The sequence below is a fragment of the Vidua chalybeata genome, chromosome 4 (genome assembly GCF_026979565.1).
Source record: "Vidua chalybeata isolate OUT-0048 chromosome 4, bVidCha1 merged haplotype, whole genome shotgun sequence".
Classification (NCBI taxonomy): Eukaryota; Metazoa; Chordata; class Aves; order Passeriformes; family Viduidae; genus Vidua; species Vidua chalybeata.
Window position 1 is genome coordinate 48,961,674 of NC_071533.1, and position 16,008 is coordinate 48,977,681.

Sequence of the window (16,008 nt, forward strand, 5' to 3'; positions counted from 1 at the left end):
GCAAAGCGCATTGCTGTTAATTTGACTTCTGTGAAAGTTCATACTGTGTTTCTGGAGTAGCAGTGAAGGATTGCTACTTTGTTTATGATTTTGATCTTTTGATTTCATAGATTTTTTTAAGCTTCTGTGTAAGTATAAAATTGTAATTTAAACAATAATACTTCATGGAGATGGGAGAATTGCTTTTAAATCTCAACCTTTGGAGGTACAAGTTTTTTGGTAGATACTGATCCCAGAATTTTGTTAAGTATTCCGTTTTTATAGATGTTTTTGTTCTTATTCTGCAATGTTTAGCTGTGCTTGGAATTGACTTGTTGGAAGCACTAGAGGTCACCCGAGTTCCACAGCAAGAGAAATTTTGGCTCCACAACAGCACTACTTGTATGAATAGGAGCATGTACCTTCAGAGCAATAATCGGTTTTGAAGAAACTGTTGAGTTAAGAGTTTGCAGGTGTTCCAAGTTTTTCCCAGAAAAAAACGCAAATTAATTCCTTGCCACTTTCCAGTACAGGCTAGATTAAGAGTCTTCTGCAAGTAGAGTGCAACAGCATCAAGATTTGATAGGACAGTCTTACAGAGAAGCATGTTACAGAAGTAAAACTTATAGGAATACTTGGGAGACTCATCACTTCTGGTATTTTCTTTTTTGATTGATTACACTTGTGCCTGTAAAGAGAGAAGTAAACTTATACAACATAGTAATTATACTTTGTTCATGGCGAGGAGGTAGTTGTCAGTCTAACTGGCAGGTGAGCATACTGAAAGTACTATACTGATAATTTTTTAAATTAGCAAATAATGTCTTAATAACTTGTGTAGTGTTTACGTAGCCTCCAGTAGATAGTCTGCTCAGATGCCATAACTGCTGTGGTACCTTTAGTTCTAGGAAGTGAAGGGTTGTTGAGATTCTCTGCTGTTCAGGCCTCCCTGTACTGTTAGGGAAGGAATTGTGCAATGTTGTGCCTGTGCTTGTATTGCCTGTGCTATAACAAATAGAAAAACTGCAGCTGTCTCTTGGCAACCCAAACCAACTCCTAGGATATGTGTCTGCAGGGCAGGGGAAGGCAAGTCACTCTCAGAGATCAGAAGCATAGAAAGTCTTATGTTTGGTTTCATCCCTGTGCCAGCTACATGCACTGTGTTTTCACCTGAGCCAGTTGTGAAATCAAATAAGATTTCGAGTTTGTAATTCCTGGTGTCATTAAGGATAATCAATGTCCACTATCAGGGCACAAATTGCACATCAGTCCTTGAATCAACATGTCATTTCTAGCAATGCTAATGAACGAGGTTTTGATTTGTATCTATTTGTTTTCCTAGAGGAAAGAATTGCATTTTTAGCACCAGAATTAATTTCACTGGCAAGTATTGAGTACATATGTAGTAATAATATCTCAATATTTGGAGTATGTACTATCTGTTGATTTAATTACTGATTTTCGTCTATATCCCTGGGATACACCTCCACAACCTAGCAGAAATCATCTGTGATAGTTACAGTTTAAAGCTTCTTGTCTCTCCTGTGTGATTGGTTTCATGAGTAATCCACATTATCTTAGCTGTTCTGCTGGGCAGACAGAAGGCATCCTAGAACATTTGAGACCTTACCTCCTCTCAATCATTCAGAGAGCGCCAGAATACTCTGATTTTGTGACTGAAGACCTGATACTTTTAAAAGTAAAAGAAGAATGAGTGGCTGACAGAGGAGGTACCAAAACCTCTATAGTGATGTTTGTTTTCTGTGGTTGCTTAATCTTAAGTCCAGTCAGATTGTAGAGTAACTGGACCTGTCAAGAGCTGCTTGGCAAATCTTGTGACTGAGAGAAGTATTTCTGTCTCTTTAAGATGCTTCTGTCTATTTATAATCCCACGGCACCTCCTTGGGAATTACCAGCTATTCTGTCTCTTTGTAACATTCCAAGGGGTTACCCAGCCTGCAGGTTCATGGAGATCAGAACAGTGGGTTTGCAGGATTCCATAGCACACAAGGACATGGGAGCTTTTTTTCCTGATTTTTTTTTTTAATTACAGATTATTAAAAATTACTGTTAGCAAAGGAATGTATACAAGCACACCCTGTGGATGGTTTTCATGGGGCTGGCTCTTAGAGAGGCTCCAGGTTCAGTACAAGTATTTAATTTATGTGGGGCACAGACATACAGGAGTGCAGGACACCACCACATTCAGCAGTCAGTAGATGCTGCTAATTTCTGTATTTCACATGGGACAGCCATAGATGATGGTATGTTCTTTTCTCCCAGACCAGTTTTTATTTTCCCAGATTTTTGTCAATTCCTGATTTCTTATGGTATCTTCTCCCTTTTCCAGACAAAAAGTTCTAGTTACAGTTTTGTGCGTATTGATGGAATCTCATGATGTCTCCAATTTCTAGGCTTGCAGACATTTTCTCTGTCACTGTTTCAGCAAACATATTCTGTTCAGTATTTTTCCTGTTGTAACCAGGTCATCCTTATGGCTGCTAACGTTGCTTCTACAGAGAGCAAGCAGAACAAAACAGTGGTCTCACAATGACAGTTATTTGTAGTAGTGCACTTTAGTGGCTTACTGTAGTTCACCAGGAAGAGGAAATAGAACTGTCACTGCCATAAAAAGTTTCATAAAAAGTTAGAAGTCCTTGACAGTAACTCTTGGTCATTAGCTTTAGTGTAGTTTTACTAAGAAAGTTTGTGTCAGTCAAGATTCAATATCTGTCTCTATAGCTAAAATTTCAGAATGCTACAGGAAGTCATTGGTTATTCTTTGATACATCTTCAGTAGAATAATATGCAGCTCCATACAGGACTTCAAGGTTGCAATCTTCTGGTATTGCAAGACAAGTACAAAACTGCTGAGTTTTTACCTGTCAAGGGTAAATATATCAAATTATTGTTTTAAACCCCCCCTAACCCACTGTAATTTCTTCACTATTTCTGAATTGAACATTCAGGCAACTGTAATGAATTCAAGTAGCAGAAGCTAGATAGTCTTGGCTGGAATTAATGTGGATCTGAGACTTGCTTTTATTTTAGGCAGCTTAACTGTAGTTTAGATGATCCTTATTTTACAGTGTTGTCTAAGTAAATTCACAACTGGACACTGTCTAAAGCTTTTTGGAATTCTACTTATCTGAGGTTTAGAGGTGAAATGGAAAAGAAATTGCAGTAATGGCTTTGTCTGTGCTTTTGTGCAGTATTCACAGTAGCAATGTCATTTAATATTGCTGTTCAGAAATTTTTACTTGAAGAAGAGTGCACACCCAGGTGGAATTAGAAAATGTTTTCCTGAACATACTCTTCAGCCCACTACTTCACCTATAATTATAAATTTATTTCCTTCACCTATGTCCAGATTCCATTTACAGGATGTTTTCCATGGCAGTCTGAACTTCAGGAACCATTCATACAATAATGTTCTTTGATGATGTATAAATGGGATCCAGTTCCAACAGCAACCAAAATTGTTAAAGAACCATTTATTTCCGTCTCTGTTTTACTGTGAACTGTTCTATGAGAAGTGTTTTGTTCCCTGAATAGTTTCTGTAGATTTATTTATAAAGTTGAAATTTGAAAGACTTATGGTATAAATACACATCTTGACAGGACATGATCTTGCACCTAAAGAATGCTTGTTGGCAAACCTCAAAGGGAAGAAGACAGAAAGCAGACCGTGACAATCTTCTCCATGTTTTCTTCCAATTTCTACCTCAGTTATGAGGACAAAAAGAAAAAATAACTTGGATTTTACTAATAACTGAGAGCCAGACAATAGTTAAAATTAGTCCAGCTCTTAGCATACTGAAAATTTGTGTGATAAACAAAACTCTGGGATTACAGTAATAGGATTGCTGTACAGTGTATGAGCGACTCTGGCTGGCTGGGAAGGAAAATAAAACTGAAATAGTCCATGATACACTACCTCTTTATGATATTGATAAGTGCTTTGTGCTTTAAGGTGGTTTTTTTTGTCATACAGTATTTAGATGAAGGTGAAAATTCTTATTGTTTTGATGGAAAAAAGGCCTACAGAAGTATACACATAAAGAAAAATAGCATTCATTTTAATTGTTAGACACTTAAAACTGTTTTCCATCCCACTCAGCTGAGAATATAATTCAGAATAGATAGCATTGACTTTTTATACTGTGTGTAATATAAGATATATATTGATATTATTAGGTAAAATATTGGTAAATGCTTATATTTATGAACTGCCTTATAGAGAATTTATTTCCCTTTCAGCACAAGGAAGAGAATGTCAGTGATAGTTCGCACACCATCAGGGAAGTTAAGACTCTACTGCAAAGGAGCTGTGAGTTTCATTCTTTTTTCACTGTAACAGAGAATACACGCTACCAATACAAATACGAAAGCAAAAGATTGTAATAACTGCAGTCAAACATTGAAAATATGGGGGAAGGAATGTTGATGTACCACTTTCAATTTACATTGTTTTGCTATGTAGCTGTTCAATGTGATGAACTAGTTAATGTCTTTTTTTACTAACTGCCTATGAAGGTATGACAGACCTGTTCATCCTGTTCTTTGTACTGGACTAATACCTTTATGTTTCCTAATTATTGCTTCCTTCTGTACTCCCAAGAAAATGGATGAGCCTGTATTAATTACTTGCTGGAGTAGCTGAGCATAGATCACTAGATAGACATAATAATGTAGCATAACTGACTAGATGGGAATGTTAACCAAGCCTTGATATTACGCAGAAGTAGATTTTCCCAAAAGCAGGACCTGTGAAAAGGTATCCTTATCATAATGCATATGGGAATGGCAGAGTTGCTCATTTGTTCTCAGTCTGTATGTCAAGTCAAGTTTGAGGGGGAAGGAGATGAAATCCAGTTCCAGAATGGTTTAAGGAAAGGAAGTTTGTTGAATATAAATGTCCATTTTTTATCATCTCGAGTGAAGGAAAAAAAACCTGTTGTTAATATTCCGTGTATTAAGTTGGCTACAAAAAAATCTGAGAATGGCAGTTATGAAGCACTAATTTTACTTTGTGGGCATAATATTAAAAGAGGAGGACAACATTTTGGTACTTTTCAAAATAAGGGGAAATAACATCAAAAAATGATGAAGAAAAAAAATTGCATTATAGCAGAATGTGTGAATTTAGAAAATCTGAAGATTAAAAAGTCCTTTTCTAACTTATGAAATAAGATTATGTCTATTAATTTTTGATGCTTAAATAATACAGTTCTATTTTTCAGCCATTTTTCTACATTATTTGTATTGTCTACCCAAAATAGAAATCATTTTTCTGTTAAAGTGTTCTGAGCTATAGTTATTTGTTTTGTAGGATACTGTAATTTATGACCGTCTTGCTGAAAGTTCAAAATACAAAGAAATCACCTTAAAACATCTAGAGCAGTTTGCTACAGAAGGTGGGTGATATTATTCCACATAAAAACAAATATGGAATTCAGTTACCACTCAACTTTCCATTTTTTCAATTTTGTCTTGTTGTAGTGTTTTACTCATGTTAAGTTTGAAAAGTACGTTTTAGCAATGTCTCCTTAAGAAAAGTCTTCCTCTTCCTAAGAAATTTCAGTAATAACTTCATGCTTTAAAAAAAACTCTAAGAAACAACCCACACACCCACAGAGTATACAGCAGAATCTTTTAACCAAAATATATTTTTCCAGAGAGCAAACACATAGCACATTGTTTCTGTGAAGATCTCATTTCCCATGGTCGCTTTCATGTTCCATACCCAGTGAATGCTGTAGGGATGGGCACACAGGGAGAAGTAGCCAAAGTAAAGATGGTTGGAAATTATTAGTGTAGTACTTTTAAGGTAGCTTTTAGCTGTATTGTTTCTGTCACCAGTCCCAATAAGGGGGATTGCCAGCATCCATAGGGTTTGTTTTGGTGTCTGCAGTTTTAACAGTCGCTTTTACAAAACAGTTGCCAAAGGTGGGGAACCTCTCTTTGAGGGTTTGTGAAGTAGAAATAGTAAGTAAAATTTAAAAGACTGTGAAATTAAGATGATTGATACTAGCAGCCAGTCAGTTATTTAATTATGGTGGATTTCACAGTACAGATGTGAGGAGAAAAGCAGACGGTAGAAACGTTTCTGCACAGCTCCTAGATGTTCGATGCCATACGCCATTGGTATCTCAGGAGTTGTACTGTGCAGTATCATAGTGTTACAATTTATCAATGAGTTGATAGGGAGGAGTTGGAAGCAGAATTATAAGAGTTATGGGAATCTGAACTGCAGAGTTTCTACCTCTTTATTTTTCGAATACACTGCTACTAGAACATTAAAATTATCTTTAATATGTCTTAAAAATAAACTTACACTAGGAAGTAAACTTAAAAACAATGCTTATGTTTTGTTAACTGATCTCTGGCCATATATTCTTGTTATCATGAAAGGTCATTTTTTTGTCATGAATTTGACTTCTTTAGTTTTTGTCTTCTGGTTTATTGTCTTTATCGAATTTTGAGTTTGGCTAGTGTATTAAGCAGCTTCAGTCTCTTGATTCTATCAGTGACAGCAGAAACAAGTCACAGATCTGTTTCTGTTAGTTTTTCATATCAAGATCTCTGCAGGAAGCATTTGGTTGGTCTTAAAGAATCTTAAAGTAATAAAGTTAGAATAAATTTTACAATAAAGTTGAAAGCAGAACTATACCCGAAAAAATTTGACTGATGGTATAGCCCAAAGCCTCAGATACACACTGGGGTTCTAGAAAGGCTTAACCAGAATTAGTCAAGAAAAAGTTACTTAGGTGTGAAGTTAGTTTGAGTCATAAGGTATATATTTGGTTACAGAAGACAAAATTAAATCACTGTCTTCTGTCCTGTGTGAATTGATGTGAAAATTTCAATCCAATTCTTAATTACTATTCTCATTACATTGGTAGTACAACTCCTTAGCAGTCAGGTTGCACTAAATAAATCAACATAAAAAGTGGAAAATTCCATCTGTCTTTAGAATCACTGTATATATGATAGAATAAGAACTTTGTTCAGGTGTTTTTTGTATCCTTCTTTTCAGCAGATTAAAAGATTTACTGTTCATAAGGTGAATTTCTAACCTTTTAAAAAGCATAAAATTCAATCTTTAAAAAAAAATCACATATCTCTGGAATTGATTAAAAAATTGGTATTTATTTTTACTTCAGATTTAAATTGCAGCCAGCTATGTTGCAAAGTTTCTCATGAGTATCCTTTCATGTGGCAGGACAGTATGTCCTTGGCATTTGCTGCCTGCTCTTGGTGTGTTGTTCAAAAATGAAGTGGTTAGCATGGCTGGCATTTATATGTAAGCGTTTATTAAGCTTGAGTGTTAATGCCTGCTTGGATAAATAGAAAAATCCTCTGTAATTTTCCTGTGTTGCTCCAGTCTGTTAACAACCAGGCTTAATGATATTTTGTTTTCCACATTTTATTTGGAAGATTCTTTTAAATCACAATGAAAAGAAGTATATTAAAAATAAAAAATAAAAAAAATATATAATTAGACAGTGATTTAAAAAGAGAAAGCAAATACCTTGAAAAAACTATTTGCTGACATTCCATACACTTGGATTTCTTTTCTTCATTTTACTGTCTGCAGAAAATATGTTGAAAGCATTGTGGAAATAGTATCACTGTTAGTCAGACATAGATTCCTTTCCTCCCCTTCACCTATATTCATTGCTTTGGACCTTGTATGCATATCCTTATTATGCAGAGAAAAAAAATCAGTTGAGTTGTCAGCCTTGAGTTTATTCTTCTAAGTCTAGATGGTGAGACACTGTTCCTAATGCTGTTTAGTTGTCAGAATACCCACATTACACGTGGTTTTTATCCTGAAAATACTAAATTACTCTTACATCTAAGACACATGTATTATTTCATTCCTAAGCTCGTATAATTTCAAATTTACCACTGCTGCTGAGCTGTATGCTCTAGAAACCTGTGATCAAATAAAGGTTACATTTAACCATCCCTGGTTATGGTGCTATTTGTCTCCTAGAACAGAGTGGGCAAGTGACTAAAGGGTGACTACATTAATCCTGCCTGCCCCCCTTTTAAATCTACTGGCCTGTGAACTGTGGCTAGGATATAAAGAGTTACATCAATGTCATTCTCCAGAAATCTGGCAATATGTGAAAATGAGCTGTTAGAAAATTCACACCTAGCTACTTAAATTGAGTGTAAAATGTGTGCCATCAAAAAATAGATATTTCTTAACATCATGCCGTCTCAAATTCTTGCTGTAATGCTTAATTCAGATTTTTGCTGAAGGAAAAAATCTGTTAATAATATCAACCAGCTCAGAAGTTGGTAAGTAAAATTGCCAAATGGTACATAATGATTTTATTTTAAGAATTTGAAAAGCTGAAACAATCTGTGAGATGGGAAAGTTAAATGAGGGGATTCAAAGTTGGCTTCTAGGCGATAAATTTCAAACTAGAATTCCCAAAGAATATTGAGGAGGGGTGAAGAGGGCAGTTGTAACATTGTGCTGATATATTTTAACTTTACTTCTTTCCAGCCTAGCAACATTTAAGTTTATAAAGCTTTTTCTCAGAAATACAATTAAATTTTGCACTTTTAATGTTTCAATGTACATACTTGTTCAGCAAATGTTGGGATTTCCTCATGTCTTTTTACAGTTTAAACTAAGTCAAATCTTACATAAATTTTTTTTCCAGTGAAATACATCACCTGTATTACATTCAGCTTCTTTGAAACTGTTACTCTGTTGAATAAATTTCTATTTATAGTTCGTTTTTACTTTATGTATATCTCAAAAGTTCTTCCAAGATGTGCAGCAGTAATTTGAAATCAGGCATAAGCATACATAAAATACAGAATAATTTCAGCTTTCAAAAGGTACTCATTGCAGGCATATCAGGGAAGGGACTATCAAATACTGAATCATTATCTGCTTTCTCTTTAGGCTTAAGAACTCTGTGTTTTGCTGTGGCTGAGATTTCAGAAAGTGATTATCAAGAATGGTTGGATGTCTATCACCGTGCTTCTACAGCTATACAAAACAGAGTACTCAAACTTGAGGAGAGCTATGAACTAATTGAAAAAGTATGTGCAGCTTTTTGGGGTTTGGGTTGGCTGGGGAGAGGATGGTGTGGACAGAGGGATGAGCAGAAGAGTGTCATTATTGTCCTTATTTTCTGTACCATGAAAAGTGAATCACTATTGAGGAATAATGCTTAGAGAGAAAAACAAACTCTAGCAATATACTGACAGTTGTGTCAGGTAGTCCTTGCAGTTTAAATAATCAAAATGAAGGAAACAATCTGATAAAGTTTTGGCAGCAAGTAGATATCTTGCTGGAAAAAGTTGATTATGGGTTGAACTACTGGAAAGCTTTTTTTCAGAGTTCTTCTAGAGTGTAAAAAACTTCAGTAACAGATAACATCTGCTTCATTATATAATGGTCTTGGAACAATTAAGTAGTCAAGATTGGAAGGGACTTCAGGAGGTCATCTAGACACAAATCCCTGCTCAAAGCAGGGCTAGTTTAGCTTGCCCAACACTTTGATGAAGTTTTGAGTATCCACAAGGAGGGAGTTTTCCCAGCTGTAGCAGGTAATTTTTTTTTATGCTCAACTTAGTCTTTTTTCCTTCTTCTGAATTAAAATTTTTATTGCTGCAGAATGTGACTGATGCCTCTTGCTCTTTCACTCTGCAGTATACATTTTGGAGAAGGATGGCTGCTCTGCAAGCTTCAGTTAGCAGAAGGAATCCCTCCCTTAATCTTCTTTTTTTCCCTTGTTAAACTCATCCTACTTCTTCCAGTGCTCTTAATATAGCGTGCTCTGGGCCCTAAGCTATTTTTGTGTCCCTCTGTTGGACTTGTTCCACTTTGTCAGCCTCTGTTTTACTGAAGGCCCATAAAGCAAGCTTACACCCAGATACAGCATCACAAGAGCAGAGCCTTAAGTTTCTGGCAACACTGCTCCTGGAGTAGCCAAGCATGAGGTTAAGACTTCCTCAGCAAAAAAAGGTCCCATGACTATTAAATGTATAAGAAAAAGGAGTACATGAGACCAACACTGCTTGAAGTTTTGATACTTAAATTTTGGGGTTGTTATTTCGGGTTTTTTTTCCCTCAGAAAGTATAAGAGATTGATGAAGCTACTTAAAATTCAGAGCCTCATGAATCTGTGGTGTTTAAGTCATGAAAAAGAAAGGTGAGGGTATATAGCTTCAGTCACTAATAAACATGGCTGAGCAGTTTATTTGGATGTGACAAAACAGTCTTGAAACTATGTTACTTTTTAATGCCATGACAACCCTGCTACGTCTACAAATTTGTGTGTAAGTTGCACAAGTACTTCCTCAGGATGTAGTATGCAGGCCATGCTGCTAGCAGGATTGCACACTATTAGATCTATAGTGGTGTCTTTAACACTTAACTAGTTTTAAAGGTATAGAAATAAGAAATATAAAAATGGCTGTATTCACAAAAATTGTGTAGATTTGCTCCATAGGAAGCTAAAATAAAACATAAAATACTAAGATAAATTTACAGGTGTTTTGGATTTTTTTACAAAGTGAAGAGAAATCATTAAAAGAGAGAAGGCATGGTATTAGCACTCCGGAAGCCTTGAAATCAGAGAGGTACTCCTCAGAAAAAGGTAGCTGTTGCTGAAGAAGCTACTGAATTACTGAGTGAATAATTAGTTGAAGTTTGAGTGGTCACACTGTGTAGTTTTGTCAAGCCACACAGGTATCTAAATTAAAGCTCATGGAATAATGTGGAACTTCTTTATTTGTTGATACCAAATCTGATTAAAGAGTTTAGAGGGCATTAATCTTGTTATAAATACAAGGAGTTAAATAAAATAAATGGAACATTGAAATTGAATTTAAACAAAAAAAAAAAACCTGTATGTATGAAATATTTTATTTTCACAGAATCTTCAGCTGCTCGGAGCAACAGCAATTGAAGATAAACTACAAGACAAAGTGCCTGAAACCATAGAGACACTCATGAAAGCAGACATAAAAATCTGGATACTTACTGGGGACAAACAAGAGACTGCCATTAATATTGGTATTATATCTGTATAGACATCTATAGACATCTTATTTGATGTCTTTGTTACATGTTTAAAAATAATAGCAGTAGATGCAGTAAAATTTCTTTCAGAATGGAAAGTTGTCTTGTAAAAAATAATATTGTATGTCACTCCAGAATTTTAATGTGAACTTATTTTTTAGTCAGTGATAGGGGGAGGATAGGGAATGACAGATTCTGCCCCTGTTAAAATACTAAGAGCAAGAAAAAGTTACATTAGAGAGAAGGAAAAAAAATAGGAAATCATACTTTTTTATAACATACAAAGTGAATTTAAAAGAACATATTGACTTTTGACAGTGAGAGGGAATAATATTAAGAGAATGTAAGTACTCTTAGTTTTCTTTCTGTATTTTTTCTCTTTCCAAGAAAGGTAAACTAAAGTACTATAACATTTTAACAAAGGTTTATCTTTATTATTTCCTTTTATTATGAAGGATGGTAAAAAAAGACTGATTTCAACAATGATAAATCTATATCTTTAAATAGTTATACATAAAAGCTGTTTTTAACATTTAATATTCTTTGCATGTGACCACATCAGCACTTACTGCTGTAGTGTAGATACAGGTCCAAAATAAAGCCTCACTTTAGTCCTATATATGCTTTTTCTTGGATGTTATTATTTCTAATCTTAAAGAACTCTCCATATGCACATGATACAGTTGATCTAAGGCTATTTTCCTTAGTACCTTCAGGTTTAAGGCAATACACATAATACCAGTATTTCTGCTATATTAAGAATGGTGATATATATTTTTGACTAGGCAGCCTAAATCATTAGCACAAAAAATGCATCCTGTTTAATGCATTAAAGAATAAAAGAAAGAATGAAAAGGTGTATATTTGCAAGTTTTGAAGGAAATGCAAGTTGCATTCTAAAAATTTACATGGCTTAGGGAGATCTGTTTGTTGTTTTCTGTAACTCTCTTTAAAGCACCTCTGAATAAGGCAGAAGAGCTGGAAGTTGCAGCAAGGGAAATTCTAACTGTTCTGTCTTAGTACCTGTATGTACTTATATAAAATGCAGTAGAATTTATTTTTTATCATTTATTTCAACTAGGGAAATCTTATTTTTAATTCTGTCTGTAGGTCTCTTACAGGAAAAAAAAATGCCTTGTTATATTATAATGCATTTTGTGAAACAGATTTTTAAAAAGAAAATCTTTTCTAACAGGTCACTCTTGTAAACTTTTGAGAAAGAACATGGGACTAATTGTTATAAATGAAGGCTCTCTTGATGTAAGTAAAATCTTTAAAGTTCTCATTTAATGAAACATTATTTTATTGCTTAAAATATCCAGACATCATGGTGAAAGTAGTGTAAAAAATAAGTTGGGGTGTCTATATATCTGGACAAACAGAAAATTTTGCCAAAAGCATGGTTTGGGGGATGTTGTTTATGTTTGTTTTGGGTGTTGCTTTCTTAATTTTAGTATTCCATGCTTGGAAAACTCTATGAACTTTGTGACAGAATGGTACTGAATAACGGGAAAACAGTCTACACCTTCTGAAATCACAGTGCAGCTACTACACAAAGGAACTTCACAACCATGAGCAAATGAATTCCATGTAGTAGATTTCATCCATGCAGGCTCAAAGCCAGGAGCTTCACATTATACTAGCATTACAGATGAACCACTTCTAGTGTGATGATTCTAAAGTTCAGTAAATATCTATCAAACAAAATATTTTTATAGTAAATTTATATAAATATAGTATAAGAATAAAAGGTAGTAGCTGCAATGATAGCTACAGTGTACTCCCTATTTCAAACTGGAGTGTCTAGATTCTGTAGAGATTGAGAGATCCTTTCCTTATATACCCATAATACAGAGTACATGGAGATGCAAATATCTTAAAGGCAAAGCAGTATCTTTAATTTCATTTCAGAAGGTTTTGAGATTTTTAATTAGTTCAGTGTTTTATTTTTAGGTGGCTACACCAAATTTTTTTTATGTATGCCTGACATCACTGAAGTAGCACAATTATTTGGTTGGTAAACATGTAAAAAAATATGGGAACATGTTGTCATAGGATGTCACTAGCTTCCAAAGTCAATATTTTACAAGCAGAAGAGGTTTTTTCGTCTTCCTTTCTCCTCTAAAATACTTCTTATGTGTGAATCCAGGGCATCCCTGTGGCTGCCCTGGAAGGTCTGGGACCCTGGCAGGGGGTCAGGAGCCCCCCTGTACAGAGCCCTGAGAGACACTGTCTCTGATCTCTGTCCATGGAAAAGAGTTTTCAATCTTACAGGATGAATTACAAGCTCTGAGTGTTTGATATAAGCAGTAATTAGTGTGGCACAGGTGCAAAAGTAGAATTTTAGGATTCTAGATAAGGGGTTCAAAGGGGGCAACATGGAGGAAATTGGGCATGCCTTGTCCTTTTTCTTCTTCTTCATGCCCTCCATGTCTCACTGTGCTGTTGGCATTTTTCTGTTGGTTTAGGCTGGGGACACACTGTTCAACATGGGTGATAGATATTGGCACATTATTGTAAATACAGCACACGTAGTTTCTAGTATATAATGTTTGTAACATCCCACTGAGGGGCAGAGCCCCCACGCTGTCCTGCAAGACACACCTGCTGCAGGTCAGAGAGAAAATATTTTAGATAAGAAGAAATAAACAACCTTGAAAACCAGCACAGATGAATTATGACTTCTTCTTTGGCAGCGGGGCTGAAAGACAGAAACTTGCTACAATCTTGGGAGCATTTAAATATCACAGATCCCAACATTTTTGTTTCTGGGCTTTGAAGAAGGAAACAGAAGAAAAGTATGTTGTAGCTCTGTAAAGGTCTTTCAAAAAGAAAGAAGGGCAAGAAGCAATATTTTTTGTCCTTCATACACTCCATGGTACAGCTGCACTGTAGCTAACTATATGTCAGTGACCTTCCCAAAGCAGGCTGCTGTGTAAATAAGCACATATGAATGTATTGTCTACTGAATGTAATCAGTACTAGATCACAAAACAGTGACTTCTGTAGGTGTGATTCAAACTGTCATTAGCAATTGAAAAATACAAAATATGTTCCTTTGTATAAAATGTACTTCATGTTATAATTGTTAAATTATGTTAAAATATTAATTTAATGTAATAGATTTATCAGTTATAATGCATATATTTATGTCATTAATTATGTGTGTTTCCTTTTTTTTAAAGCATTTAGGAACATTTTGTATAATAGCAAATTCTAGTATCTCTATATATGTGAGTCATCTTTTGTATTATTATATTAGTTTTTTGTATACCTGTGTCTTCTGGCAAATATTTATGCAACTATTGTTGCTGTTCAAAGAGCATTAAAAGTTCCACCATAACTTATACACGTCTTTTTTGGCAGAGTGAAAGAGCAATCCTACACAACATTTCTACTGTCTTTCTAATAGTGCAGCCATTGCAAATTAATTTTCACTTTATTCTTTTTACTTTATATTATTTCACTTTATAATATTTGATAGCAGAAGCAAAGGGCACCTTCCTCAAAAACCAAAGTGCCAGTGTTTCTGATCACACTGAAAAATTTGGGTTTAAGAATATTAAGAACTAAAAATAATGGACACCATTTTTTTGTGCAACAGGGAACAAGAGAGACACTTAGCCATCATTGCAGTACTCTTGGTGATGCTTTAAGGAAGGAAAATGATTTTGCTCTCATCATTGATGGTAAATCTCTGAAGTATGCTTTGACATTTGGAGTAAGACAGTATTTCCTGGATTTGGCTTTGTCATGTAAAGCTGTTATTTGTTGCAGGTAAGATTTACATTATTCTCTCTCCATGCTATTTTTATTGACGTATTAAAATAAACTGAAGTTATGAAATACAGTCATTCAAGTGAAATATCACTGTAGAGCAGTCTGCAACAAAGTGTATTTGTCAGAGTCACTCAGATTGCATATTTCCAGGAATATAATTTCTAATCCATCGAGAGTAGTCTCAATAAGGTTGAGACACTAATCTTGACCTTGAATTGAAATTACCACAGTTAACCACAGGTTTTAGCATATCTAGAGTTGTCTGTAGATCTTTCTCCACAGGCTGGTTTTCTGTAAGATGTGGGTTACACTGTATAAGACGTGTACAAAAGTGTTAAAGGTACTACTCAGTGTGCTTTTTATTACCTGAAACTGGTGAAAATGCCTTTTTTAATCATTATTATAGGGTTTGTTTATACAATGAACCCTTTCATCCTTTCCTGTAAATATCATCTATTACAGCTATAAACTTCCATTGTTCCATTAAAATAAATCAGATTCATCTGAAAAATCTGTTCAAAATGGAACTATTTTTCTGCTTTGCAAAACGACACAGGAAAGGAGGTAATATTACGATATTTCTAGTCATTCCATCCCTTCTGAAAATCAATATCATGCTACCAAGGGATTTTTCAATTAATGTTTTTGTGTCTAAGCTTTGTAGCCATGCTTCAGCCTGAAACAGTTTGAATTTCAAACTAAGGTTTTACTGTCTGCTAAACTGAGAAGTTACTCTGATGAACAATTTGTACTGTGTATAAACACCTTCCTAACGGCAGGAGTCTTTCTGACAGATAAGTTGGAGTATTGTGCTTGTTCTGCTAGGTTGAGTTTGCTCAGTACAGTAACAAGCAGGAGATGCATATAGAACTGATCTTTTAAAGCTATATTTCTATTTCTCCTCTTTCCTTGATTACAAAATATGTTTTATGCCATTTGAAAAGATATTTTTTTCTGTTTCTGTTGAACTGGGGAACTATTGAGTGGTATTCTGCACTGCCAACATTAAAAGCTGTCTTTTAATGTTGGCATTCTTGTAAAGAAACACTGCAAAGTGCAAAATGAAAGTTTCTGTTGTAGTAGTATTCTCTCTACCATTTCTTCATTTTACACTTCCATTATATACTTAGGTCACTTGGTTTCAGTGCATATCTAGATATATGTCTGACATGTTTTGTGGTTGCTTAAAA

The 16,008-nt window shown here is 34.8% G+C and overlaps 1 protein-coding gene across 6 annotated transcripts in view; it reads left to right on the plus strand.

The window, feature by feature from the left end:
- The window catches only part of ATP8A1 (ATPase phospholipid transporting 8A1), a 103,964-nt gene that overhangs the window by 44,107 nt on the left and 43,849 nt on the right, over positions 1 to 16,008 (plus strand). For all 6 annotated transcript variants that reach the window (XM_053940202.1, XM_053940203.1, XM_053940201.1 and 3 more), the window contains 6 exons: positions 4,240 to 4,309; positions 5,312 to 5,396; positions 8,912 to 9,051; positions 10,894 to 11,032; positions 12,234 to 12,298; positions 14,643 to 14,815. In XM_053940202.1, coding sequence (XP_053796177.1) covers positions 4,240 to 4,309; positions 5,312 to 5,396; positions 8,912 to 9,051; positions 10,894 to 11,032; positions 12,234 to 12,298; positions 14,643 to 14,815 — 672 coding nt within the window. The remainder of the gene's footprint in view (positions 1 to 4,239; positions 4,310 to 5,311; positions 5,397 to 8,911; positions 9,052 to 10,893; positions 11,033 to 12,233; positions 12,299 to 14,642; positions 14,816 to 16,008) is intronic.